The sequence below is a fragment of the Microtus oregoni genome, unplaced genomic scaffold (assembly GCF_018167655.1).
Source record: "Microtus oregoni isolate MIOR12 unplaced genomic scaffold, Mior012 000005F_ref0000423, whole genome shotgun sequence".
Taxonomy (NCBI): Eukaryota; Metazoa; Chordata; class Mammalia; order Rodentia; family Cricetidae; genus Microtus; species Microtus oregoni.
Window position 1 is genome coordinate 7,025,311 of NW_024543064.1, and position 27,028 is coordinate 7,052,338.

At 52.4% G+C, this 27,028-nt stretch overlaps 1 protein-coding gene across 3 annotated transcripts; it reads left to right on the forward strand.

Moving 5' to 3' along the window:
- On the forward strand, nucleotides 1–26,988 carry LOC121448116 (phosphatidylinositol 4,5-bisphosphate 3-kinase catalytic subunit delta isoform). Of its 3 annotated transcripts, none has more exons than XM_041651840.1 (24): nucleotides 1–93; nucleotides 1,828–1,946; nucleotides 13,004–13,176; nucleotides 15,850–16,078; nucleotides 16,167–16,396; nucleotides 16,970–17,149; nucleotides 17,440–17,589; nucleotides 17,855–17,944; nucleotides 18,905–19,126; nucleotides 19,668–19,764; nucleotides 19,856–19,986; nucleotides 20,569–20,619; nucleotides 20,696–20,863; nucleotides 20,950–21,071; nucleotides 21,184–21,327; nucleotides 21,495–21,594; nucleotides 21,715–21,893; nucleotides 21,982–22,094; nucleotides 22,232–22,310; nucleotides 22,627–22,794; nucleotides 23,327–23,450; nucleotides 23,614–23,759; nucleotides 24,025–24,157; nucleotides 25,160–26,988. In XM_041651840.1, the coding sequence occupies exons 3-24, from the start codon at nucleotides 13,036–13,038 to the stop codon at nucleotides 25,295–25,297; spliced, it is 3,135 nt and encodes a 1,044-aa protein (XP_041507774.1). In that variant the 5' UTR covers nucleotides 1–93; nucleotides 1,828–1,946; nucleotides 13,004–13,035; the 3' UTR covers nucleotides 25,298–26,988. The 3 variants fall into 3 exon arrangements, with proteins under 3 accessions (XP_041507774.1, XP_041507776.1, XP_041507775.1); XM_041651842.1 differs by having other exon boundaries at nucleotides 20,699–20,863; XM_041651841.1 differs by having other exon boundaries at nucleotides 13,007–13,176.
- Nucleotides 26,989–27,028: the final 40 nt, after the last annotated feature.

Sequence of the window (27,028 nt, forward strand, 5' to 3'; positions counted from 1 at the left end):
CTGGCGCCCTCCGGTCACTCCGGGACCCTCCCGCCGTATCCCCTGGGCAACTGTCTCCAGGGAGACGGAGCCCGCCCCTGCCACCGACACCGGGTACGAAACCCACCTATGCGGGCGTCTGTGGGGTCCTTGTACTTCCCTCACCACCACTGGCCAGATGCTCTGCCCCGCCTAGCACTGGGCTTTGTTGGCCTGGGTTTGGGTGGGCAGGGTAAGAGGTCATCAGGAGTCCAGGGTGGAGGGGCTTAGGAGAGGCAGGAGCGTGGAGGCAACAGCACCCCACTGGAGAGGCCGACCCATACAGCGCCTGCCTAGGATTCCCTGGTCTGTCTGTGTGTGTGTGTGTGTGTGTGTGTGTGTGTGTGTGTGTTGGTGGTGGTGGTGGAGGGGAGAGTGCTGAGTTGCGCCTTTTTGTGACTCTCTGAGGATGGAATCCTGGGTGTGTCTTCAGTCGCCCTTGACGGGACAAGCCGGACCCTCAGCCGGCTTGGGCTCCCAGGACAAGGACGCGCTTGCTTAGGGCGAGCTGAGCTGTTTACTTCTCAGGAACCAAAGCAGTTTGGTGCACGCTCCCCCGTCCCCCCTCCCCCTGTCCCCGATTCCCAGCCCAGCAGTCAGCAAGCTTGGTCCCTCCCTAACTTTGCCCTTGAAACAAGAGGGGCTGACAGAAGTCATACCCAGACCTGGAGGTCCTGTCCTCCTTCCACCGTGGGACTTAACTCATTCCTAGGAACCCCCAGTGCATTTTTTCCTGGCTCCTTATCTCCCGTCCTGAATTCCTGAGGATGCAATCCTCTGAGTTCCATCATGCTTTCTGCTTTGTCTTTCCCGTTTTTCAAAGCGCCTTCTTTCCACACTTACTTCAGGTTTCCTTGGGTCTGTCTTACTACTGTTTGCTGTTTTCGGGGGTCAGCATGTAAGCTATTTCTTCTTCTAGTCTTTGGCTAAAGCCTCTGGTGGCTCTGCTCAGAGTTTCTTGGAAAGCCCAGTGGTCCTCCCTGGATGCTGAACTGGGGTATCCACACCCACCTGCCCAGGCTCACAGCAGCGTTGCTGAGCACGGGTTGTGTTGGCACGCTAGAGGACTTCAGCTCGGACCCTGGGAAATGTGTGTCTATAGAACACACTGTTTCTAGTAGACTTCCGAGGGCTTTGCTTTTGTCTTATGGAGAAGCCAGTAGTTTCTGAGTTTGTTTTGTGCCACTCTGCCTAATGGGATGGAGGCTCAGGGAGCCCTGCTGCACAGATGCTCGGGACCAGGGCGTAAGTTATCCCTCTCTTAGGGGCCAGGTTCTTAGTAGGAGTGCTCCCCTCTTCTCACAGCCCCCCTTTTTAGCCTCTAGCCCAACAGGGATAACTTTTCCTTTAGACCTGACTTTGAAAACAGATCCTCATGGGGGGTCAAGGTCTAAAGTTCAGAAACCTACTTTTTTTTCAGCCGTGAGATGAAATTCAAACTCAAACATGGCTCAGATCTATTAACTTTGCTTTCAAAAACAAAAACAAACCAACAAACAGCTCTGAAAGACAGTGGAGTTACCTGTGTGTACACTCCTGCTTCAGGCCTGGAAATGATTCTGTGCCACCGAAGGGAGCTGGGGTGGCATTGACCCAGGTAGCGAGCAAGAAAGATCCAGCCAAATGAGATTGGCTTAGGAGATGGGAAACTGAGATGGAATGGCTCCCTGCAGTGCTGGGGACTTTTGCATGTTAGCCAAGCACTCTGGCTGAGCCGTGTCCACTGCCCTGAGATATATCCCCTACCAGAATGTACTGGTTTCAGAAATTCTGTGTTTTAAATGTTCTTCCTCCTCTCATTCTTTTCAGACATATGAGGAGCTGAGCAGCCAGCAAAAGTGGGATGAAGTTCGCTGATGGCAAAGCACTTTTAATCTCCCAGGCAGAAGGGCCTTGGCTGGTCGTCCTTACTGGCCTGTCCTGGAAAGGTAGGTTGGGGGAAGGAGCTGGTTTATAGAGTATGGAAGAGATACTGTTACAGATAAGAATGTTGAAGAAAACTTGACCCTCTCTGACTTGTCCCTAAGACAAGCATTCTCAAAGGAAGAGAAGGGGGGGGAGAGGGGGGGCAGACAGATGGACGGATGGACGGACTGACGGACAGACTGGGAGTGTAGCTGGGTAACAGGATCAAGTAGGGGCCTCTGTGTCTACAGAGTCTTGGGTGGTCACAAGATCAAGGAAGGATTCTCTTTCGAGTTGACTTGGAAGAAGAATGTTGCATGTTTGAATGCTTGGTCCCCAGTGTGTGGACCTGTTGGGGAAGGATTAGGAGATGTGGCCTCGCTGGAGGAATGTGTCACTGGGAGCAGGGATGGAAGTTTCAGGCCATTCCCAGTGTCTCTGCCTCATGGTTGTGCTTGAAGACGAGTGCCCCCCACTTCTCCAGCAGTGTGCCTGCTGCCGTGCTCCCCACCATCATGATCACGGACCCTCTGAAACCGTCAGCTCCAAATAAGCTCTCCTGTAACTCACCTTGGTTGCGGTGTCTTGCCGCATCCCCAGAAGAGTAACTAAGACGTCCCCATCCAGTCAATAGGCAGCCGGGTGTGGGTACTGAGCTCTGTGATGGGGAAGTCTGGGGATTCCTTGTAGTCTCTTTGGGTACATGATTAGTCTTTGTGCGCAGAGAACATTCTGGCTGATTCGCTGCTGTCCTTTAGATCAGGCGGGGCCAGTGTCATTGAAGCTTCCCCCAGCCTCTACCTCATCATCTCTAGGTCTTTTCCGTGTTGTTTGTGAAACCTCTTTGTTGGTTGTAGAGCTCTTTCAAAATTAAAATATTAAGCAAAATTTTGAAGTTGGAAGTAAGCAGAAACAAAACTTAGTTTCCAAAATGCCTTGGTGGTGTGTGTACAGAGGTCAGAGGACAATTTTTCATTTTATTAATTATATATAAAGTATTCTACCTGCATGTCTGCCTGCAAGTCAGAAGAGGACACTAGATCTCATTCTAGATGGTTCTGAGCCACCATGTGGTTGCTGGGAATTGAACTCAGGACCTCTGGAAGAACAGTCAGTGCTCTTAACCTCTGAGCCATTTCTCCAGCCCCCTTTATTTTATCTTTATGTGGGTTGAGAGGAGTGAACTCAGGCGACTAACCTTGTACAGCAAATACCTTTATCCTTCATCTCCGTGGCTCAGGAAATACCTTTGGTAATAATTTCAGTGGTACACGCCTTTAACCCCAGTACTTGGAAGGCAGAGGCAGGTGGATCTCTGTAAGTTCGAGGCCAGCCTGGTCTACAGAGTGAGTTCCAGGACAGCAATGGCTACACAGAGAAACCTTGTCTCAAAAAAACAAAAATAACAAAAAAAATTATTTTTACTTTATGTGTATGACTGTTCTGTTGTAAATAGGAGTGGCGGGGCTGCGTCCCCAGCACCCCGGCCACCTGGCTAGCTTATACCCCGAAATAATTACACGGACACTGTATTCTTTCAATCACTGTTTGGCCCATTTCTATCTAGCCTCTTCTAGGCTAATTCTCGCACCTGGACTAGCCCATTTCTAATAAGGTGTGTAGCATCCCAAGGTGCGCTTACCGGGAAGATTCTAGCCTACGTCCATCCTGGGTTGGAGCTTCATTGCGTGTGCCTCAGAGAGCAGAGCTATCGTATCTTCCCGGGAGAGGGGAGCATGGCGTCTCTCTGAGGCGTCTGCCCCCGAGAGGAGAGCTGTCGAGTCTGAGCTCACTTCCTCTTCCTCCCAGCATTCTGTTCTGTTTATTCCTCCCACCTATGTTTTAACCTATGAGGGCCAGCCAAGCAGTTTCTTTATTACTTAACCAATGACCTTCCTCCATCATTTCCCCTTTTTCTGTTTAAACAAAAAAAAAAAAAGGAATGATCCAAAATGTAATGGCGTAAACGAATGCAGACAGATTGTAAAAATATATATACAGCTTTAATGGAGAAATAGACTTACAGAACCACCGTTCCTGCGGAGACCAGGAAAGCAGAAGCAGCGGCTGGGAGCACGCTCGCCAAATTTATAGGCAATCATTAGCCCGAGGCAAACACGCCCCCTTAGGTGCGGGACTTATCCCTACATGACTGTTTGCCTGCATGTATGTATGTGCACCATGTGCTTGCAGTGGACCTGGGGGGCAGAAGAGGGCGCTGGATTTCCTGAATCTAGAGTTACACATCTTCTGGGAACCATACTGCCATCACAGTATGAACTCTCACAGCGGTTGTGGTTACCCACAGGAATGAGGCTGTCTAGTCAGGCATGACTGGAGGGCTTTACCTATCACTGTGAACTATTTGCTACTGGTAGATCCAGGGGAAGGGGGAGTCGTTGCCTCCAGCTGTGTGTTCACTAGAGACTACCAGGTTCCAATGAGTAGTATTGTCCTAGTTAAATTAAATGGAGCAGAAAACAAAACCAAAGGTCATGAGTCAGGGAAAAGGGCTGGCAGGGAGGAAGGGAGTTGATAAAAATTGGAGGGAGATTAGAAAAAAAAAAAGTTGGGGCTGGAGAGATGGTTCAGTGGTTAAGAGCACTGACTGTTCTTCCAGAGGTCCTGAGTTCAATTCCTAGCAACCTCATGGGGGCTCACAATCATCTGTAATGAGATCTAATTCCCTCTGCTGGTGTGCATGAAGACAGGTCACTCAAATACATAAATAAATATATATATAAAAAAAGTTGAATGGCCCAGGCTCTTGACACAGGATGGTGGAAACATGGCTGCACGGCTTTTACCGAGTGGGCAGGCAGGGTCTTACAAATCCTCTCTCTGGTCTCGCAAGGCCATGACCATCACATCCTGACACTAATCGCTGGTTCGTGAAGCCCTTTGCACAGGGAACCCTATCAGTGTTCAAGTGGGGTTAGTGACTTGCGGTGGTGTGGTTCTGAGAAGTCACACTCAGCATCATGTTTCAGTTGTGTGTCCCTCACTGGTGGCCCTCTTCTGGAACATTGTGGATGCTTTCAGAAGTAAGGCATGGCTAGCAGAAACAGGTCACTAGGAATGAGAGTAGGACCTGCCCCAGGTTTTGCTGTGCTGTTTGTTTCTTGGTCTGCCATGATGTGGACAGCCTCTGCCACAGGCTCCTGCAGTCATGAACTAGCGGCTCCACCGTGCCTACCGAGCAGTGATGGACTGAGACCCCCTAGAACTGTGAGCCAACATAAGTTGTCTTCTTAAGTCATATCTGCAAGGTATTAGTAGCTGGCACAGAGCTCTTACATGTAACCTGGCAGCCCTGGATGGTCCTACTCAGCTAAGTCCTTAGCAGGGACCCAGAGAGTCAGAAAAAGGAAACCAAATGGTACCACACGGTTGTTTTAAAAGAAGAGGCAAAATGAGATTGTGGATTAAACTAAGGTAGCCGGGCTGCTGTGATGTAGCTCAGTTGGCAGAGTACCTGACCAGGATGGGATGCACAAAAACCTCCTTTAGTCCACAGACAGCATAAACGAGGTGTGGTGGGTGCGTTTGTCAGCCCAGCACTTGGGAGGCAGGGGGGGTGGTCAGAAGTTCAAGGTCATTCTTGGCTACAGAGTGAGTTCTAGGCTACCTTGTGAGTCTGTCTCAAACAAACAAACTCTTATGACATCAGAAATGATGATTTTTTTTTTTTTTTTGGTTTTTCGAGACAGGGTTTCTCTGTGGCTTTGGAGCCTGTCCTGGAATTAGCTCTGTAGACCAGGCTGGTCTCGAACTCACAGAGATCCGCCTGCCTCTGCCTCCCGAGTGCTGGGATTAAAGGCGTGCGCCACCATCGCCCGGCTTGATGATTGATTTAAAAAAAAAAAAGATTATTACTTTTATCTTATTTTGAGATGGGACTCTCTATGTGATCTAAGCTGGCCTCAAACTTAAGACATTCACCTACCATTGTCTCCCCAGTGATGGGATTAAAGGTGTGAACCACTGCAGCCAGCTTTATTATTACTCTGTGTGTGTGTGTGTGTGTGTGTGTGTGTATTTGAGGGGGTGGGTGTGTATACATGAGTGTAATGCCCTTGGATCCAGGTCAGAGACTTCAGGTCACCTGTAGTTGGAGTTACAGGTGGTTGTGAGCCACCCAGTGTGAGTTCTGGGAACCAAACTCTGGTCCCCTGGAAGAGCAGCAAGTACTCTTAACCACTGAGCCATGAATTGTGTGTTTTTTTTTTTTCAAAGAAGTTCTCACTATATAGCTTTGGCTGGTCTATGTATACCAACTGGCCACAAACTTGGGACAATCCTCCTGCCTCTGCTTCCTGAGCGCTATAATTACAGCCATGCATCTCTGTGCCTAAGTTTTGTTCATTTTAGAGATAGGGTCTCACTAAATAGCCAGGCTTGCCTTGAACTCATGACCCTCCTATTTTCTGCCTCTTTAGTGCTAGGACTATAGGTGTAGGCCATTGTGTCTGGTTCACTTAAGACAGTTTTTAAATGTAACTTTTCTAAAAAGGTCTTTTTTTTTTTATGTCTTTTTGAGGAATTGATGGAAGAAATCTGCTACTAATGTAGGAAAAAACCAAAGACTGTGAGCCAGGTGTCTTATCTGTATTTCAGTACTTGGGAGGCTGAGACTAAAGGTCAACCTGGGCTGAAAAGCAAGAGAAACCCTGAAAGCGGATGGCAACATTGTGCAACTGTGTCTATATCTCATTTGACTTGGCTGCCCAGCGGCTTTCAGTGTTTCCAATGCTGTCTTTGAGTCTTGGGAATGCCTGGAAAACGCTGCTCTTCTGTTGAGTTTTGTTTTCAGTTACTATAACTAAATACCCGTGCCGGATACTTACAAAGAAAATATGTTTTTTAGTCTATAGTCCTGGGGGCTGACAGGGGATGGTCCAGTCCCTCAATTGTTGGTTCAGCCTCCAAACCTCGTGCTGAAGACTTTGCAGCAGGAACAAGATCTGAAGGGAGAGATCTGAGCACCACTCTGGATGCCAGAGCGAGGGGCAGGGCTAAGCTCTCCTCTCCTGGCCATTTCCCTGAGGATCTAGGACTGTCCCCTGCTTGTTCCTATCATGTCCCTAACTGCCTAGTCCCTGTTTCACCCATCATGCTGGCTCCTTCACACACTGGAGCCCTCCCTTTAATGTGCCTCCCCCAGGGATCATTCCACCCCACCCCTCCTTCCACTGGACACCTCCCTCCAAGTTCCTCTTTGTTCCAGTCCAGCTCCTTGGCTCTAGGAAATCATCCTGTTCATTCTATTTCCTTTGGATTTACTGTCTCCTCCTTCCATTAGGCTAAAATTTCCCTGAGAGCCTGGGTGATGCCTATAGCTGCCTGCTGGACACTTAGTGTAAATGAGCCAATGAGGGTGACTCTTCACAGTGCCTTCCTGAGGCCTCCAAGGATGGATGTTTTGGGATCTTTGGGCTTTCCTTGGCATCTACGGCAGGATAACTGTCTCAGGAATGTTCCTTCTTAGTGTCCTTGAAGACTTGCTGTGAGGTGACCCTTTGGGTGAAAGAGTCCACACTTTTGGGCTCTGCCCCGATATGCCCACCTGTACTGGTTTTCCTATAGGTTGATCGTTGCTGAGAAATGGGCACTGTGATTGAAGGGCTCCCTGAGGTTGAGGGGCTCCTGCAAATGGGCCCCTTGCCAGCGCTGCTGGGTCCAGCATCCACCACAGGTCACTGTTCCCCTACCACACAAGTCTTTGCTTGGTGCCTTCTCTATGCATGGTTGAGGCGGATGCCAGTGTTGATACTTAGCTTATGCATAGTCACATTCTAGAAGATTCTGTGGCTCAGACTCTTAGGTTAATTAAACTGTCGTTTTGACTCTGAAATCCAGGCTTTGGACAGATGGCTTATCTGTGGGCTCAGAAGATGAGTGTTCTGTCTCTCCTAGACATGTAGGGACGGCTCCCAGGGGAGCCTTTACACTCTTGTTCCAGGGTGACTCTGAATTCCCTTTGCACCAGCACTGAAAGAGCATGACATTGCTTTCCAAGGGTCCCTGCCTCTGGGAGAAAGATGGTTATCACATAGAGAAGCAGGAGCAAGTTCCCTTTTTGCCTTGTTGCCTGTCCCCAGTGTGGCCTGCCATAATGACTCATGTGTTCCTGTAGAAAGCCATTCCCCAGGATTTATGATTACAGGACCCCAAAGACTGACTTTATGACAAAACTGGGGAAAATCAGCCATATTTGCCATGGACCCTGGTAAGACATGGAGTTTACTAGTCCAGAGATTCAGACCCCTGAGAGTCCCAGGAGAGGTTCAGAAAAACTGCAGAGAGCTGAGTTCTAGGACAGCCAAGGCTGTTATGCAGAAAAACCCTGTCTTGAATCTCCCCCCAAAAGGCAAAGAATTCCCCAAGAGCCCCAAGTTTGGACCAAGACTCCAGCTAGCAGGGCTCCCAGCCCAGGGCATTCCCTGCTCCCAGGCCTCTCCGGCGTGTCCTAGGGCCCCTGAAGCATTCCTGGGTTGCCAACAGTAGCCCAGGTATATCTGCTAAAGTCTTTGGAGAAAATTCCCCCTAGGTCTATACATGTGTCCACACGCATGTTCACACATACACAGATGTGTGTGGAAGTCAGAAGACAATTTCGGGTGTTGTTCCCTAGGAAGGCTTCCACCAACAGCTTCGCCATGTAGACTTCACCAGCTGACCAGTGAGTTCCGGATCTCACATCTCACTGTCTCCTCTTCCTGTCCTACGTTGCCAGCTCTGGTATTACAAGTTTTTGCTGTGCCCAGCTTTTTTTTTTTTTTTTTTTTGTAGGGGTCTGAGGAGGCCTCAGGTTCTCAGGTTTGCAAGGCAAATGCATTATCGGCTGAGCCTCTCCGCAGACCCCATCTCTGTTGGACCTTGAAGACTCAGAGGCCAGATCCTATATGTCCATCTCTCGGGCTAGAGAAAACGGATTGGGGACGTCAAGAAAAGTTGGTAGGAGACAGTGTTGTCCCACAGCTGATTCTGTGGCTCATGTGGCCCGAGTTGGAGAGGTTGAAGGAACTGAGCCAGGCCCTGTGCAGCTTTCCCAGACACTTCTTGAATGATTTATGTGTGGACAGAGAAGCCAGGGTGAATGTCTGAGGTTTGGGTGTTGCTCTTGCTCTCTTGCATTGACACTCCCCCAGTGACTGGTGACCCCCGCTGACCCTTTGCCTGAGCTGTTTCGCCTGCCCTCCTGGCTCATTACCGGATGGTAGCCCAGGGGCCAGAAATTCTCTGTCGGAGGCAACCGGCGTGCAAGGCAGGAGCTTTCTAAACAGGAAGGAGTGAAAGGGGAAGGTATCATTGCACTCGTGGGAAAAGACACTTTCTGGGGGAGGCACCAGAGAAACCAACTGATGCGCCTCGGGGTGGTCCAGTGAGTGAGAGCGAGAGCGCTGTGCGAGCCGACAGCTTGAGTCCGGGTCCCTGGATGCCATGTGAAAAACTGCACGCAGCCGGGCGGTGGTGGCGCACGCCTTTAATCCCAGCAAGGGCAAGGGGATCTCGGTGAGTTTGGGACCAGCCTGGTCTACAGAGCGAGTTCCAGGACTATTACACAGAGAAACCTTGTCTCAAAACAAAACAAAACAAGTCACGTGCAGTGGAAACTGGATAGATGGGAAGGAAAAACAGAACGGGCTGCAAGCTCCGTGGCCAGATAGGCGTGGAGTAACACAGCACCACAGAAACAAGAGGCCAAGTAAATAAAGAAGCAAATGTCGTTCACTGTTTTAAAGACAGACTTTCCCTGTGTCTACCTGGCTGGCCTAGAACTCGCTATGTAGACCAGGCTGGCTTTGACTGCTCCTTAGAGATGCCTTCTGGATAATTAAAAATAAAAGAAAAATCAAATCCAATTCAAATGCTGTAAATTAAAATAAAACCCCTGAAAGGAATAGAACTGACTGCTTGTGTGGCTGAATACAGGGGCTCAAAGGTGTCCTGGGGTGGGGTGGGACTTGGTGCTTGGGGGGTGGGGACAGAGAGCTGACTCAGTGGTTAAGAGTAAGTAGTGTATCACAGCAGGCCAGGTTCAGTTTCCAGCACCCACTTCGGATGGTTCACAGCTGCCTGTAGCTCCCGGTCTAGGAAATCAGGTAACTCTGCCTTCTAAGGCATTGGCACTCATATGTTCATATCCACCACAGCCATCACACATACCCATACTTTAAAAATGAGAGAGAGAGAGAGAGAGAACCGTCAGTTCCCTCCCCGCAGTTCCAGAAACAGGGAATGATGGTGCATGTCTCCAGACCCTGGCCTCTGGAGATAGAGATGGAGGACAGATCTCCACGAGAGGACAAGCCTGGGTCATGAGAATGTCTCTTCTTTTGAGACAGTGTCGCCTGTGTCCCAAGCTGGCCTTGCACATGTGTGTATTTGTTTTCATTCCCAGCATCTATTGCTCAGCTTTCTGTTCTTGAGAGTCACTGTCCTCGTTGTATCTGGAGGTTCTTCATTCATCCTCATTGTCACCTTGTCAACTGGTAGGCGACAGCTCGCATTCTGCCACGGATCTGTACTGATAAGTGTCCTGAGACTGTACAGTGACACTTTAGACTCTCTTATGTGTGCCTTTGGTAATGCCTGCACTCAAGTTCTGTTGGTGTATGCCTGGGCGTAGACTGTGATCGTCTTGGTCCCAGGGCACAGGCGCATCCCGCTTGAGTGGAGCCTGACAGTTTGCCTCAATGACTGTACTAGTGTGTGTTCTTGGGGTAGTTCTCAAGTCCCTGCACCTGCTTCTCTTTTCTGTTGCATTCTAATGGAAAGGGAAGGTTCTAGACTCCCAGTGAATCTCATTGGGCAGAAAGCTGAGCAATCTCTATCTACCGAGTCCTGAGTGTAGAGGCATGCCCCATCCTTCCCCTTTCTCCTATCTCAGTGACAGGCCACCCACAGCATGGGGTTTTCCCCATGGTCGAATGAGGTTGTTTATAGCTTAATCCTCTGCCACCGGCTGGGTCAGTGCATCTGACAAGATAAAGTGTTTGCGTTCCTTAGACCCAGACCTTTAGATAAGGTCCTCAGATATGCAGTCCGCTGTGTTCAGGTGACCAAAAGCACCCCGATTTCCCAAGCTTGGAAAGAATGCTTAGCATTATAGATGAAACCTGCCTTCCAGATTCCTAACTTCACCCCCTCCCCTGTTTTAAATAAAGAAGGAAGACTTTGGCCTCAGAAAGAGGAACCCCAAGTAGGACGTGGTGGTTTCACACTCAGAGGAAGTGGCTACCAGTGGCAGCGGGGGTGGCACAGGAGGCAGCGTGATGCTGGAAGCTGCTTACTGCTGTCCAGTGAGTTAGGCCCAGCCTCGGTGCCACCATCTAAAGGAGAGCTCTCATAAACCAAACATAGCATTAACCCCAGAAGAAAGTGATCCTGTGGTAGGCATAGAAATGTTCCAGGTTTTTGGTTTTTTTTATTGGGCTGCAGTTCATGGCCTCAAGCATGCTAAGCATGTGTTCTTTCCTTCAGCCACACGTGACTCCCAAGTCAGAAGTCTTTGTTTGTTTGTTTTGAGGTAGGGTCTCCTGTAGTCCAGGCTGGCCTTGAACTTGCAATTTATTAGTTGAACTCTGCTCTTCCTGCCTCTGTCTGCCAAGTGCTAGGATTACAGATGTGCACAACCAAACCCAAGCTGTTCATGTGCTGCTGGGAATCGAACATGGGGCTTTATGGACGCTAGGCAGGTACTCTGCCAGCTGAACCCGAACCACACCCTCAGCCTAGAATCCCTTTTTTTTTTCTGTTTTAAGAATAAAAATTGGAGCCGGGTGGTGGTGGCGCACACCTTTAATCCCAGCACTTGGGAGGCAGAGGTAGGTGGCTCTCCATGAGTTCAAGGCCAGCCTGGAATACAGAGCAAGTTCCGGGACAACTAGGGCTGTTACAAAGAGAAACCCTGTCTCGAAAAACCAAAAAGAAGAATAAAAGTTGGCTGGGAACACTAGTGCATTCCTTTAATCCCGGGACTTGGGAGACAGAGGCAGAGGCAGAGGCAGACAGATCTCTGTGAGTTTGAAGCCAACCTGGTCTACACAGTGAGACCCTGTCTCAAAAAACAAAACAATAAAAAATATAAAGAACATAAAATGTTGACCAAAATTGATTGTATAAACATTAGTCCTTCTGCTTACTGCTCAGCCGGAAACTGGAGATGGATCACATCCCCCACCCCAACCCCGGGCTGGGGGGGGGGGCAGAAAGAGCGTGAAAACCCGAGGGTGGTGAGGAGTTGCTGTGAGAAGATGTTTTCTTGATCTGACGTGGCTGTTGCATCCATGAACTCACAGAGGCAGCAGGTTACTTGAATAAGACCTGCACAAGACTGGGCCTGCCAGCATCCCGTGGTGCTGGGCAGCCAGAGGCCAGGCCATGAGACTCACTAGCCTGGAAGTTTAAACTCCTAGGAAGTGCTCGTGGATACACACTTGGAATAAGTGTATAGGTTGTGGTGACCTAGAACCGGAGAAAGCTGGTGGCGGTGGGGAGGGATTTGGTGACTTGGAGTGTGGGTGGCACACACATACCCTGTGTCCGTCATGTGATCTGTAGTGTTTTGTTATTACTGTGGTACTGTGGCGGGAGCAGGGGATGATGGAGGGAGGGGTTGGCATGACCAAGTAGGCTCTGAACTTACTATATAGCTGAGGCTGGCCTTGACCTCCTCCTGATCAGCCCCCGTTCATCCCAAGTGTCGGAACTGTGAGCGAGTGCCACTGTGCCTGGCGAGTCAAAGCTGTTTCAAGCTGATTGGTTTCTGGCTAGAAGTTTCTAAGAACTGCAGACTTTAGTCTTCAATTCTTAGATATCAGGCCATTCTTCCTGTCTCTCTCTGGGTCATCTGTTGGTCATAATGCGAGTTCACCTGCAACGAGAGGTACCAGAGCCCAGAGGGTGGCCTAAGGTGATGGCACAAAACCACCTAGGCAGTATTGGACCTCGTGTGTGTGTGTGTGTGTGTGTGTGAGGCTTTGTGTATCCCCCTGTGGCCCAGAAGATCTGGCCAATCCCACTTGTCTGTCCAGCACGGCAGAGCCATCTCATTGTGTCTCTGCCTTTCCCTCAGGAGAACGGGCCTCGGAGCAGTAAGGCAACAGAATGCCCCCTGGGGTGGACTGCCCCATGGAGTTCTGGACCAAAGAGGAGAGTCAGAACGTGGCTGTTGACTTCCTGCTGCCCACAGGGGTCTACCTGAACTTTGCGGTGCCCCGAAATGCCAACCTCAGCTCCATCAAACAGGTACAACCTCCATCTTAAGGCCAGTTCTCACACCCTGACACTCAAACATAGAACCCCTGAGTATCCACTGTGCACGTGTGTGTCAGCCAGAGGATAGCCTGGGCTATCATTTCTTAGGGTCCGTATACCTTGTTTTTGTTTCCTTTTGGTTTTTTCTTACAGGATCTTATTGGAGTAGGCTAGGCCAGCTGGCCAGCAAGTCAAAAGGATCCGCTTTTCTCAGTCTCTTGAGCATTGGGTTTATAGAAGATGCGGTCATACCCAGCTGTCTGTTTTATTCTGCTTTAAGATTTATTTATTCTGCTGGGTGGTAGTGTTGCATTCCTTTAATCCCAGCCCTCAGGAGGCAGAGGCAGGCGGATCTCTGTGAATTCAAGGCCAGCCTAGTCTATGGAACAAGTTCCAGGTCAGCCTGGGCTGTTACACAGAGAAACCCTGTCTTGAAAATCAGAAAAAAAGCAAGATTTAATTATTCTTATTTCGTGTGTATGGGTATCCCTCGTGTGTGTGCCTGGTGCCCATGAGGAGCCAGAACTGGAGTTAACAGATGTTTGTGAGCCACCATGTGGATGTTGGGACTTGAACTCTGGAAGAGCAGCCAGTGTCCTAACTGCTGAGTCATCTCTCCAGCAAGCCCCACTCCCTCTGCTTGTGGGTTCTGAGGGATCGGCTAGGCCAGCACTTTGCCAACTGAGCTCTCGCCCTCAGCCCTTAGATGTGAGTTCTACCAGATAGAATTTCTAAGAATTGTTTAAAAACCTGTGGTTAAACTCCACTTATCATTCCAAAGTCAGCTTCCCCTTTGAGAGCATGCGTTTCCTTTCACTAGATTACTAGATGGCGAGCCAGTTTAGAGGCTGTCGCTGGCTGGGTTCGCATGCCACACATGACTGTGTGGTCATTTTTGGAACGACTCTCTGTACCGTGCTTAGAGCTGTCGGCACGACAGTAAACGCTGTTGTTAGAAAGGGGCTTGGGTTTTGCTGGATCCTTTTCGGGCTGATCTACTGAATCGAAGCCTTACATCTGAATGGCATTTGGTAGTTGCTGTCTGTGACTTTGAAACGGCCCGTGTGACCCACTAAGTATGGCATTTACTGGGCTAGGTTTTGAGCTACCAAAGGTTGATACCTCGCCTGTTTTGGTTTTTAGACAGGGTTTCTCTGTGTAACAGAACCCTGGCTGTCCTGGAGCTTGCTCTATAGACCAGGTTGGTCTCGAACTCACAGAAATCCGAATGACTGCCTCTGCCTCCTGATTGCTGGGATTAAAGGCATGCGCTACCACGCCCAGATCTTACCTGAGAATTTTAAGTCATAAATAGGAAGCAGGAAAACCAACTGTAGAGTAGGAAGCGTCTCTGTGGTCCCCTGTTTTCCTGAGAGATTTGCTTTAATATTGATTCTCCCCCCCATGAAAACAATAGAGACACATTAAAATTTAGGAAAATAAGAAAAAGGACATCAGGGATGTAGTTCAGTTGGTTACGGGGCTTGCCTAAAATGCACATTGTCCCGGGTTCAATTCCCATCACATTGTAAACCAGGTGCGTTCATACATGCCTGTAATCCCAGCACTGGGAGACTGGCGGTTCAGAAGTTCTGGGTTACCCCCAGCCACACAGTGAGTTCAAGGACATTCTGGCCTCCTGTCTCAACAAAGAAAAGGCAGGCAGGCTGGCTGGCTGGTGAGATAAGGCTCAGCAGGTAAGGGTGCTGGCTTCTCACATCAACACCTGGACTAGTTCCTGGTTTTGTTTTTTCATTAAAATTTTTACATTTTTGTTGTGTCTCCATCTTGCATGCGTGTGGGTGGATGTATGTCTGCCTTGCGTGGGAAGATCAGAGAACAGCTTGCAGGACTCTGCCATCTCCTATCACGTGTGTTCTGGGGATCAAGCTTGTGTTGTCAGGCTTGGTGACAGAGTATCTACCTGCTGTGCCATCTTGCCAGCCCCCAACTCATTTTGTACTGTGCTCTGAGTCTTGGGACAATTCTGATGATGAACTTTTATATCTTTCTCTTTTTATTTAAAAAGTTTTTTGAATATGTATGATTTATTTTGCATGCAAACGTATGTGTACCATGTGTGTGCTTAGTGCCCGCACAGGCAAGTACATGGTTGTTGGGTTTCCTGGAACTGGAGTTACAGGGGGTTGTGAGCTGCCATGTGAGTGCTGGGAACTGAACCCAGGTCCTCTGCAGGAGCAGCAGTGCTCTTAACCTTGGAGCCACCCCTCCAGCCCCTTGTATCTTGTTTTTTGTTTTTTTCTGAATGGACACTGTGACACCTTGATGCTGACTACAAACTTTATATAAATGCTCTCCAGTTTGACAGTTCATGCCTGTGACCCCAGCACTTGGGAAGCAGAGGCAGAGGACTGAGTTTGATGAGTAGCCAGGTCTACAGAGTGAGTGATCATAGTGATGTCCATAACAATCATCGTGTTCAAAAGTCACACCTGGTTGTCCCTCTGGGTGGTCAAAGATCATCCATGAGCCCCAGCCCCCAGTCTCAGCAAACCCTGACACCCAGCACAGAGGACAGAGACAGGAAGTTTATTAGCATGTGGCCAGTCCGCAGGGGTGTGAACTTTCGTCGTCTTGGGGTCTCCCTCTGCCCTCTGTGGTTGTCTTGTAGGGGCTGACTGTGATCCCCCCTCTCTCTCCCAGGTGCTGTGGCGCAATGCGCAGTATGAGCCGTTCTTCCACATGCTCAGTGACCCTGAGGCTTACGTGTTCACCTGCGTGAACCAGACAGCAGAGCAGCAGGAGCTGGAGGATGAGCAGCGCAGGCTGTGTGACATCCAGCCCTTCCTGCCCGTGTTGCGCCTGGTGGCGCGAGAGGGCGACCGTGTGAAGAAGCTCATCAACTCCCAGATTAGCCTCCTCATCGGCAAAGGTATTTTTTGCTGGGGGTAGGAGCTGCCCAGGCTGAGCCCACGTGGCCTGGCGTTGTGCTGACCTCCCCCCACCCCGTACCCCCAAAGGTCTCCATGAGTTTGATTCCTTGAGGGACCCAGAAGTGAACGACTTCCGCACTAAGATGCGCCAGTTCTGCGAAGAGGTCGCTGCTCGCCGCCAACAGCTGGGCTGGGAGGACTGGCTGCAGTATAGCTTCCCCCTGCAGCTGGAGCCCTCAGCAAGGAGTTGGCGGGCTGGCATCCTCCGCGTCACCAGCAGAGCCCTGCTGGTCAATGTGAAGTTTGAGGGCAGTGAGGTGAGCTGTGCCTTCAAAACCCCAGGGATGCAGGCCTGAGCTCTTCATCCAACCTGCTGTGCCCATGAGGGACCTCTCTACTGTGAAATTCTCCAGCATTTCCATTCCTTCTCCCAGTAGCATGAGATGGCATTCACCGGATTCCCCACGCCTGCCAGAGGGCTCAGCTGGTTGTCTAGCCAGGAAATCTGGGGTTATTTTATTTTGCTTTATTTTATGGGTATGAATGTTTGCCTCGTGTATATAAGTGCATGCGTGTCTAGTGACTACAGGGGTCAGGAGACAGCATCAGAGTCCCCTGCAGTTAGAGATGGTTGTGAGCCACCATGTGGGTGCTGGGAATGCTGGGAACCAAACCCAGGTCTTCTGCAAGACCAACAAATGCTCATCAAGAACTGTCACATACCAAACAGATGTGACAATGCAGTGTAGTGTTAGCCCACCCCACCCCCACCAGTGTTTCCTGGGATGCCTTGATCAGCGAACACGTAGGCTGTCTGACAGGCAGCCCTGCCTCTGCCCCAGAAGCCCCCAGGCCTGCAGAGCAGAAGGCTGACATCCTTCTCCCCACAGGAGAGCTTCACCTTCCAGGTGTCCACCAAGGACATGCCCCTGGCACTGATGGCCTGTGCCCTCCGGAAGAAGGCCACAGTGTTCCGGCAGCTTCTGGCGGAGCAGCCTGAAGACTATACCCTTCAGGTGAACGGGAGGCATGAATACCTCTATGGCAGCTACCCGCTCTGCCAGTTTCAGGTGAGCCCTCCCTGCCACCTGCGTGTGGCCCTGGGAGCATCAAGGGACTTGGATTTAGCCTCTCTTGAGTCTGATGAGGCAGACCTTTTTAGTTACCATGAGAGCATCCCCTTGCTGAACTGGTCCTCTGTAAGCACGAGGAGGGACCCCATCTTTACGGGAACCAACATGAAGGCCCCTCCTGAAGTTTGGGATAGGTAGTATCAGCTTGGCGAGTTCTTGGTAGCCAGTTGTCCAGGAAAGGAGTGGGGGACCACCCATCATCACCTCACCCTGCACCTCCATCCCAGTACATCTGCAGCTGCCTGCACAGCGGACTGACTCCCCACCTGACCATGGTCCACAAATCCTCCATCCTCGCCATGCGGGATGAGCAGAGCAACCCTGCCCCCCAAGTCCAGAAACCACGCACCAAACCTCCCCCAATCCCTGCTAAGAAGGTGAGACAATGTACTTCCTTCCCTGCATCCCCCAGTCAGCTGGGAGGCACACCAGGAGGGCCTGGGTTCAGGGGCTCTTGGTGGGTGACCCGTGTCCGGTTGGAATCTGTGTGAACCGCAGGGCAGCCTCCATTGTCCTCTTGTGGATCTTAGGGGTATTGGGGGCCCTGGTGCATTTGCACAACAGGCTTTCTGGTAAAAGACAGACGGCGTTGGGGACAGGTGTCTGGGCCTTGCCCCCAACCCTGCCTCCCTTCTTCCCCAGCCCTCCTCTGTGTCCTTGTGGTCCCTGGAGCAGCCTTTCTGCATTGAGTTGATTGAGGGCAGCAAAGTGAATGCGGATGAGCGGATGAAGGTAGGGGCTCCTGGGCCAGGTGAGGGAGCCACTGTTTGCTATACAAACAAGGTGGCTGTGGCCAGGACGGGTGGCGGCGGAAGAAGAGTGGGAAGATGTCACACGAAAGCCACCTGACCACATTACCCAGCGTCCCTGACTGGAGTGGTTGTGAGCAGCTTCAAAACAGGAAGAGGGGAGTGGGGTGAGCCAGCCAGCCGGAGACTGATTCGTGGAAACCAGGCAGGGCCCATTTCTGTGTATTTGACTTCGGTGGAGGTTGTGGGGATGAAAGCGGTGTCTGGGGAGGTGTGAGGAGCAAGGAAGAGTGGCTGCATCTGGTCAGGGTACGCCTGCAGCATGGACGGGTAGCTGCCTCATCCCCTGGGGTCTGAGCTCCCTTTGGGCTGTGAAGATAGCGTAGGGGCTCTGTGCTCTTTGGTTTTTAAAAAGCACATCCACAAGCCTCACATCCTCTTTTCTCGCCGCTGCCGTCCAGGTGGAGGGATTATTATTCCATCTGTGGAATGGGAAGCCCACAGAGTCTGGGTTTCCTTCCCAGCATCGTAGTTTTACCAGCTTGGAGGGCTGGGTGCCTGTGCCTGGGATGATCAGCTGGTGGCACTCCTGGATAGGAGCCCATACGGTTCAAAAAGGCAGGCAGGCTGAGGATGTTAGAGCCAGCGAGCCCTGGAATTACCATCTCCTATTGAAGAAGCTGAGGCCTGAAGTAGGAAGGAACATGCCTTGAGTGATGTGCATAGTATATGTGGCCTCACATGCCCCATGACTTCTTGTCCTGCTTGGCCAGTGGCTTTCTCTCTGAGGGACAGCCCCCTCCCCATGAGGAAGTAAATTCAGACCTACTTAAGAGTGAGGACATTTGAGGAGGACATTGGTGGGAGAAGCTGGCGAGGGAAGGGATGGCCCAGGGTCCCCCTGATTCACTTGTTCTGTTTCTGGTACCCACCCTACCCCCAGCTGGTTGTACAGGCCGGGCTCTTCCATGGCAACGAGATGCTCTGCAAGACGGTGTCCAGCTCAGAGGTGAATGTGTGCTCAGAGCCCGTGTGGAAGCAGCGGCTGGAGTTCGACATCAACGTCTGTGACCTGCCGCGCATGGCTCGGCTCTGCTTCGCGCTCTATGCTGTAGTGGAGAAGGCGAAAAAGGCGCGCTCTACAAAGAAGAAGTCCAAGAAGGCGGTGGGTAACGCTGGCTGGGAGGAATCTGGACCCCTCCCTACAGTGCCCCTCAGGCAGGCAGGCTAAGGACAGGGGTCCTGGGGGGCCTGGAACCCTAAGCCTCTGCACCATCATAGTCTGGACCCCTCCGCACTCTAGGGATAGCTTGTGAACGGCCTGCTTGGGAATATCCACTGTGAACCTGTAGTCCAGGGGGCTTTTGCAGGTAGCTTCCTGGTTAAAAAGTGTCCTTGGTGGCCTGGGGTAGCTGTTGCCTTGAGTGGCTGGGCCCCCAGTCACACTTCCAGCATGTCAATTGGCCCTTGTCCTGCTGGTGTGCCCTGGAGCCCAGCCAAGTGCTGGGACAGGCTCCTGTTTCTCTGGAAGCCAGGATCAGGAATACAGGCCTTGCTGGTTTGTCACTAGGACAAAGCAGTTGGTCCTCCCTTGAGTCTTCCTGGGAATCCTCCCTTTTCCCACTGGGCTTCCAGGGTTGTCCTGATCGGCAAAGGGGGCTTGGGAGCTTTGTGAGTGGCCCTAACCCACTGGCATCCCTCCATAGGACTGCCCCATCGCCTGGGCCAACCTCATGCTATTTGACTACAAAGACCAGCTCAAGACTGGGGAACGCCGTCTCTACATGTGGCCCTCTGTCCCAGGTGGGCCTAGCCCCAAGGGAGCAGCTAGCAGGGGTGGAAGTCCCAAAGCGAGTGACTTTACAAATATAACTCCATCTGTCCCCGTGTTCAGATGAGAAAGGAGAGCTGTTGAACCCAGCGGGTACAGTGCATAGTAACCCCAACACGGAGAGCGCTGCGGCCCTGGTCATCTGCCTGCCTGAGGTGGCCCCCCATCCTGTGTACTTCCCTGCTCTGGAGAAGGTCAGTGAGGACCCTGTCCTGCTAGACCAGTGCTTGTCAGCCTTCCCAACACTGCAATGTCTTAATACAGTTCCTCTGTTGTGGTGGCCCCTACAACCATACATTGTTTTCTTTGCTTCTTCATGACTGTAATTTTACTGTTATGAATTGTACACAAATATTATCTGTGTTTTCTGATGGTCTTAGATGACCCCTGCAAAAGGGTCATTCGACTCCCAAAGACGTTGGAACCCATGGGTAGAAAACCATTGTTCTAGACCTTCCTTACTCCGGTTCTACAGTTCTTAAAGAGTAGATCCTGGCCGCCCTGGGATTTGCCCATTGCTAGGCTGTATGTTGTTAGGCCAATTCAGGGGTTTCCAAGAGCCATTTGGGCCGCCACTGGGTAACATCTGTGTGGGAAAGATGTTCCTGGCATGTCATAGGCACGAGCTTGGACGCCGGTCAAAACTGTGCAGTGCACAACACGGTTTCCACAAGTGAGAAGGACAAATGCTAGGTCTGAGGTGTAGATGCCCTGCTTTGGGGCCCTGCAGGGGCTGCCCCAAGCCCAGGGTGTTGAGAGCTGGACGCTTGTTGCAGATTCTGGAGCTGGGGCGTCATGGTGAGCGTGGGCGCATCACAGAGGAGGAGGTGAGTTCAGATCCTGGGAGCGGGGAGCTGGGGTCAGGTGCGGAGCTGAAGGCCTCACCCTGTCTGTGTCCTTCAGCAGCTGCAGCTGAGGGAGATCCTGGAGCGGCGGGGGTCCGGGGAGCTGTACGAACACGAGAAGGACCTGGTGTGGAAGATGCGACATGAAGTCCAGGAGCACTTCCCAGAGGCCCTGGCCCGCCTGCTACTAGTCACCAAGTGGAATAAGCACGAGGATGTGGCCCAGGTGAGTGGAGAGGGGATTCTGGGGAAGGAGCTCAGGCAGATAGACAGCTGCCACCTACCCCTCACCTGACCACCAAGCTGTCCCAGATGGTCTATCTGCTGTGCTCCTGGCCGGAACTTCCTGTGCTGAGTGCCCTGGAACTGCTGGACTTCAGCTTCCCTGACTGCTACGTGGGCTCCTTTGCCATCAAGTCCCTGAGGAAGCTGACGTGAGTTCCCGCTGGGTGCTACCTCTGGGGACACAGACTCCCGTCTTTTCCAGAAGGGTCCTGGGTTGGGATGAACCTGGCCTCTGCCTCCTACAGCCCTCTTTCTCCGCAGGGATGATGAGCTTTTCCAGTACCTTCTGCAGCTTGTGCAGGTGCTCAAATACGAGTCCTACCTGGACTGCGAGTTGACCAAATTCTTGCTGGACCGAGCCCTGGCGAACCGCAAGATCGGCCACTTCCTCTTCTGGCACCTCCGGTAGTGAATGCACCCCAGCCTGAGGGCCACAGGGAAGGGGGACCTCAGGCTTGCTGACCTTAGGTTTCTAGCAGGCCCAGATGTTCTGGGTGCCCTGGGCCCCACCCAGGCTGGGGGGTGTGTGTAGTAAGGTCCTAGGCAAGACTCAGTACCATTTTTTTTTTCAGCTCTGAGATGCATGTGCCGTCAGTGGCGCTGCGTTTTGGCCTCATCATGGAGGCCTACTGCAGAGGCAGCACCCACCACATGAAGGTGCTGATGAAGCAGGTAAGGCTTGGCCGGACTCTCCTTCCGGCTGTGTGTGCCTTTCCCCCCCAACCCCACCAACTGCACTGTCCTCCCTCCTGAGGCTGGCACCCACCGCTGCCTTTCCGCTGTCACCACCAGGGGGAAGCACTGAGCAAGCTAAAGGCGCTGAATGATTTCGTGAAGGTGAGCTCGCAGAAGACCACCAAGCCCCAAACCAAGGAGATGATGCATATGTGCATGCGCCAGGAGACCTACATGGAGGCCCTGTCCCACCTGCAGTCTCCGCTCGATCCCAGCACCCTGCTGGAGGAAGTCTGGTGAGCCCCACGCCCGGCCCCACCGGGGCTCCTCCCACCCCTCGGGCCTGCGGAGGAGCACCTGTGGACCCCACTCTCTGGCCAGCAGTGTGGAGCAGTGCACCTTCATGGACTCCAAGATGAAGCCACTGTGGATCATGTACAGCAGCGAGGAGGCGGGCAGTGCTGGCACCGTGGGCATCATCTTTAAGAACGGGGATGGTGAGCAGGCGGGCTGGGAAACCCGTCTCTGGGCTATCCCGACGGGTGATCCTGGAGACATGAATTGGAAGCCTAATCCTGGGACCTAAGGGAATGCAGAGCCTAGTAGACACTGTGGTCTCCTTCCCACGCTGCAGACCTCCGCCAGGACATGCTGACTCTGCAGATGATCCAGCTCATGGATGTCCTGTGGAAGCAGGAAGGCCTGGACCTGAGGTGGGGGCCCATCCCAAAGGGCATCAAAGCTATCATTACCACGGCGGCCGGGAAAGGGATGCTCTCAGTGCAGGGAGACAACGGAAAGCTAGGAGAGGCCAGGGAAGGCCGTCCAGGCGTCCACCTTGCTCCCTCTGCACTTCCTGGCCTCCTGCCCACCTAGAAAGCAGAAACCTTTTCCCAAGCCCTCATCATATTGCCAGAGCCTCCCGAGTCCTCCCCTCCTCAGCAACCTGAGTGTTGCATCCCCTGTGGCTGTTTTGAATGTCTCTCCAGGACAGCATTTGGTCATGGCAGTCTCCTCCCCTTCACACAGGATGACTCCCTACGGCTGCCTCCCCACTGGAGACCGCACAGGCCTCATTGAGGTGGTCCTCCACTCGGACACGATTGCCAACATCCAGCTGAACAAGAGCAACATGGCAGCCACAGCTGCCTTCAACAAGGATGCCCTGCTTAACTGGCTCAAGTCCAAGAACCCTGGGTAGGTTTCAGGCCTTCTTCCTGGGAGGCGTGATGTGGGAAGGGTGGGCCTATCAGAGAGAGACAAAGTAAGAGGGAAGGGCTGTGACTTTCTCTGACTGTGGCCAGCCTGAGTCTGAGTCAGCAGGGCTGTTCTCACGTGCCGTGCCAATGGCTGTGTGATACCACTAAAGGCTTCGGGACATCCGCCATTCTGAGTGGGCTCGAGTGGGCTCACCTGGGATATTCTACATGTATTGCTTAGGACACCTCAAACCATCTGGGGCTTTTGCCAAGCCTGGAGGGTCTAAGCAGGATTCCACTGAATGCCTGGAGCCTTGGTACCTCCTGTGGGCTGCCTCTCTCCCCCTGGCCTCTGCTCAGCCCCCGCTTCTCCCCATGGTGTTCATGGACAGTGGGGAACAGGTTCAAAATCAGGGAGGCAGCCTAGGCTGTGGAACAGTGCATTCTGCATCTGTTGAAAGGCTAGACTCTAGAGGGAGAGGCAGCTTCTACCTATGGTGTGGCCGTGACTTTCCATCTTCCCCACCCAGGGAGGCCCTGGATCGAGCTATCGAGGAATTCACCCTCTCCTGTGCGGGCTACTGTGTGGCCACGTATGTGCTGGGCATTGGTGACCGACATAGTGACAACATCATGATCCGAGAGAGTGGACAGGTAGGGAGGGGTGGTGGGCGGCCTAACCTCCAGTCTCGGCCTGTTGGCCCCCCTGGGTCCCTGAGGTTTGAATCCAGCTCACACCAGCCCAGAGCTACTACTGAGACACACGCCCTGTCCCTCTTTTCTGACTTCCCATTCTGTACCTTTCCCTCCCCGTCAGCTCTTCCACATCGATTTTGGACACTTTCTGGGGAACTTTAAGACCAAGTTTGGAATCAACCGTGAGCGAGTTCCCTTCATTCTCACCTATGACTTTGTCCACGTGATCCAACAGGGGAAAACTAATAACAGTGAGAAATTCGAAAGGTGAGGGCATTGCCACTGCATCTGCCCTGGACCACAGGGACCCCGGGTGAAGGGCCACAGATGGAGACACTGTCTCCCAGTCCCTCCCGTGGTGGGTAGTCTGTAGGAGACAGGGTGAGGAGGTCAGCCTGAGGAACTAGGGGCTTTGGTACAGCCATCACCAGAGCAGCGGCTCAGGGAAAAGTGCAGACACTGGCCTTGGCCCAGAGTGATGGTGAGAACCCAGGACCTCACCTGCTCCCTGCTGTGCCTCCCTCACCCACAGGTTCCGCGGCTACTGTGAACGCGCCTACACCATCCTGCGGCGCCATGGGCTGCTCTTCCTCCATCTCTTCGCCCTCATGCGTGCCGCAGGTCTGCCCGAGCTTAGCTGCTCCAAAGATATCCAGTATCTCAAGGTAAGTGCTGCATGGGGTTCCTGTGGCTGTGATCAAGACCGTGACCGCAAGCAACATGGGGAGGAAAGGGGTTTACTTTGGTTTCCAGCTGTAGTTCATCAGGAGTGGGCCCTCGAGTGAGTCCCTTCCCATGGCTTGCTCAGCCTGCCTTCTTACACAACCCAGGACTGCATGCCCAGAGGTGGTGGTACCATTCACAGTGGGCTGGGGCCTCCACTTCAGTCACTGACCAAGGAAAATGCCTCCCAGGGCTACCTACAGGCAGTTCCTCAGTTCAGGGCTACCTACAGGCAGTTCCTCAGTTCAGGGCTACCTATAGGCAGTTCCTCAGTTCAGGGCTACCTACAGGCAGTTCCTCAGTTGAAGTCTCTCCTCCCAGATGTCTCTAGTTTGTCAGGTGGACAAAAACCTAAGCAGCAACTCAAGCCGAGGCTGAGATGGGACCTACTCCAGGGCTCTCTGCTTCCCAAGGCTGGCTGGGGCAGGCTGGGTCCTAGAAGGGCCCCATTGGTAGATGTCTTGAGAGTAGTGATGCCCGTGGGGGGGGGCATGCCATCCCTGACCTAGCAGTGGGGTCTGCTGGGAAGTGGCCAGAGAGCTCCAGTTTGCTGGGCTTCATCATGCTGGTATGAGATGTGGTGATCTTTCTTAGTCCCCGTCTCTCACAGGCGTCTCACACACCACACACACACACTCACGTGTGAGCTGTGTGAGCTAAGGTCTCTTCTACATCTTACAAACTGCTTCCGTCCCACATGCTCAGTTTGTAGTCAGTGGAGCAGAGCTGGCCAGGGCATTCCCTGAAGGCCACCTAGCACTCCAAGGCTTCTGGCTCCGGACACCTGAGCAGTGGGTGGGCTGGGTGGGCCATCTGGGCTTGCTTGCGGGTCTGAGTAAAGCGCTTTCCCTTCTAGAGGGAATTTAACCTCCCTTAGGCTTCAGGACAGATAGGGTAACAGAGAACAGGGCCCCTCAGTGTCCCCCCACTGTGTGTTTGTCTAGGACTCTCTGGCACTAGGGAAGACAGAGGAAGAGGCGCTCAAGCACTTCCGGGTGAAGTTCAATGAAGCCCTACGGGAGAGCTGGAAAACCAAAGTCAACTGGCTGGCACACAATGTGTCCAAGGATAACAGGCAATAAGGGGCCCTCCCCTGGCTGTCAGCCCCAGAGGTAAACTGTCGGACCTGGGGACTAAGCACGCTCAGTGGTCATCAAAGAGGCCACGACACCTGCCGTTCCTCAGGGGGAGGAACCACACAATCGCCTCTTGTTTACACTGGTTATTTATTTATGACTCAAATGTTTAAGGAACAGAACAGCCATAAATGGAACTGTCTTTGTGGAGGGGGGGTGATGTCCTCGTGGGACACCCCTCATCCCACCCCCGTCAGCACTGTAAGCAACGCCTTGAGGATCGCACCCCGAGTCTTCCAACCTGTGGATCTTGACCCAGCAAAGAGTTCTTGGGGCCTTCTTCAGGTTCCCCGCTAGGCTGCCTGGGGCAAGCCTGGCAGTGACCTGGTGCCTCCCATCCAGACAGACGACACCTCAATCCTCAGCTCACCTCCACCACCTTTGTGTGGCCCACCTTTGGCGACCTCCACCAACCAAGCCTCTGGCAGCTCCCGAGGAAGTCAGGGCACCCTCTAGACTCAGGCACGTTTGCTCTGCCCTGCTGAAGTGACCTCTTGGATATGGGGACACCCATACCTTTTATTTTCGGGTAAGAAAAGGATAGCCAAACTATGTACAGAACTCAACGGCTAGGAGAAGGGCCTGGCCCCCCACTATGAATAGTATGTGCCAGTCTTCAAAACACTCAAAACTGGCGATTGGTTCAGGGCAGTGTGGTCACGAATGGAGACAAAGGCAAGAACAGAGTCCACTGTGCAGAGTGTGAAAGAGTGTGAGCCACACCCAAAGGCAGCTTTAGGGACAGGCAGGCTCTCTCCCAGAGCTATCCCCTGAAAGGCAGCCGGAGAGCCAGGTTCTGAAGGGAGAACAAGAGTGAGGGCCAAATTCAAAGCAGCCTGGGCTTTCATCCTTGAAAAGGAACAGATCACAACGACTCTAGAGATGCAGGTCTGAGCCTCCTCCTGGGCTTCCCAAAGCCACTCTAGCGATGGTGCAAGGTACCTGGACTTTTAGCTCAATGATCTGGGGACACAGCTCAGTGATACAGCATGCGCTCCATGCAACGTCATGAGCACATCTCCATGTATCGGCTGCCACCTCAGGACCTGGATCTCTCGGTATCATTCTGAGACCTGCAGACCCTTCGCGGCTGTGTCGCCAGCAGCCCAGAACATGGCTCAAGGAGGCCAGGTGCCAGTGCCCCCTGTTGATGAGCTGAGGGTCCAGCAGCAGTTTGTACCTCCACGAAGAACCTGCTTAGCCCACAGTAGCTGCTGAAACCCTCAGTCTGCCCCCCACCAATGCTGAGACAGGAAATGTGCTCGTGTGTGTGAGAGAGAGAGAGACAGTGTGTGTGTGTGTGTGTGTGTGCGCGCGCGCGTGCGTGCGTGCGTGCGTGCCTGCCAAGTTATTTATTGAAACGAGTCTGGGTGCTCCCTGGTGTGGCGCAGACTGCACATGCTCAGCCTTTGAGCTGGTGTATGGTCTGTGCACCTGGCTGTAAGAATATTTTCTATTTTTTTTAAGTCATTTCATGTTTGTGTGTGGGAAGGGGACTTCCACTGATGTGGGCCGAGACATCTGTGCCACCTTGACATGACAGGTAAAGACAGGTGGAAAGAAATAAAAGGCTTTCTATGTTCTTACGTTCTCGGCTCCAAAAGCAGCAAGGGCGGGCTGGGGACCCGGCGCAGGGGTGGAACACGTACCTGGAATGTGCGAGGCCCGATGCCTTCC

What these genes read in the sequence shown, in the direction of transcription:
- LOC121448116 (XM_041651840.1), top strand. Translation starts at nt 13,036, where the DNA reads ATGCCCCCTGGGGTGGACTGCCCCATGGAGTTCTGGACCAAAGAGGAG. An exon ending in TAGCCTCCTCATCGGCAAAG is followed by an intron (nt 16,079 to 16,166) that starts GTATTTTTTGCT and finishes GTACCCCCAAAG; the next exon opens with GTCTCCATGAGTTTGATTCC. An exon ending in AAGATATCCAGTATCTCAAG is followed by an intron (nt 24,158 to 25,159) that starts GTAAGTGCTGCA and finishes GTGTTTGTCTAG; the next exon opens with GACTCTCTGGCACTAGGGAA.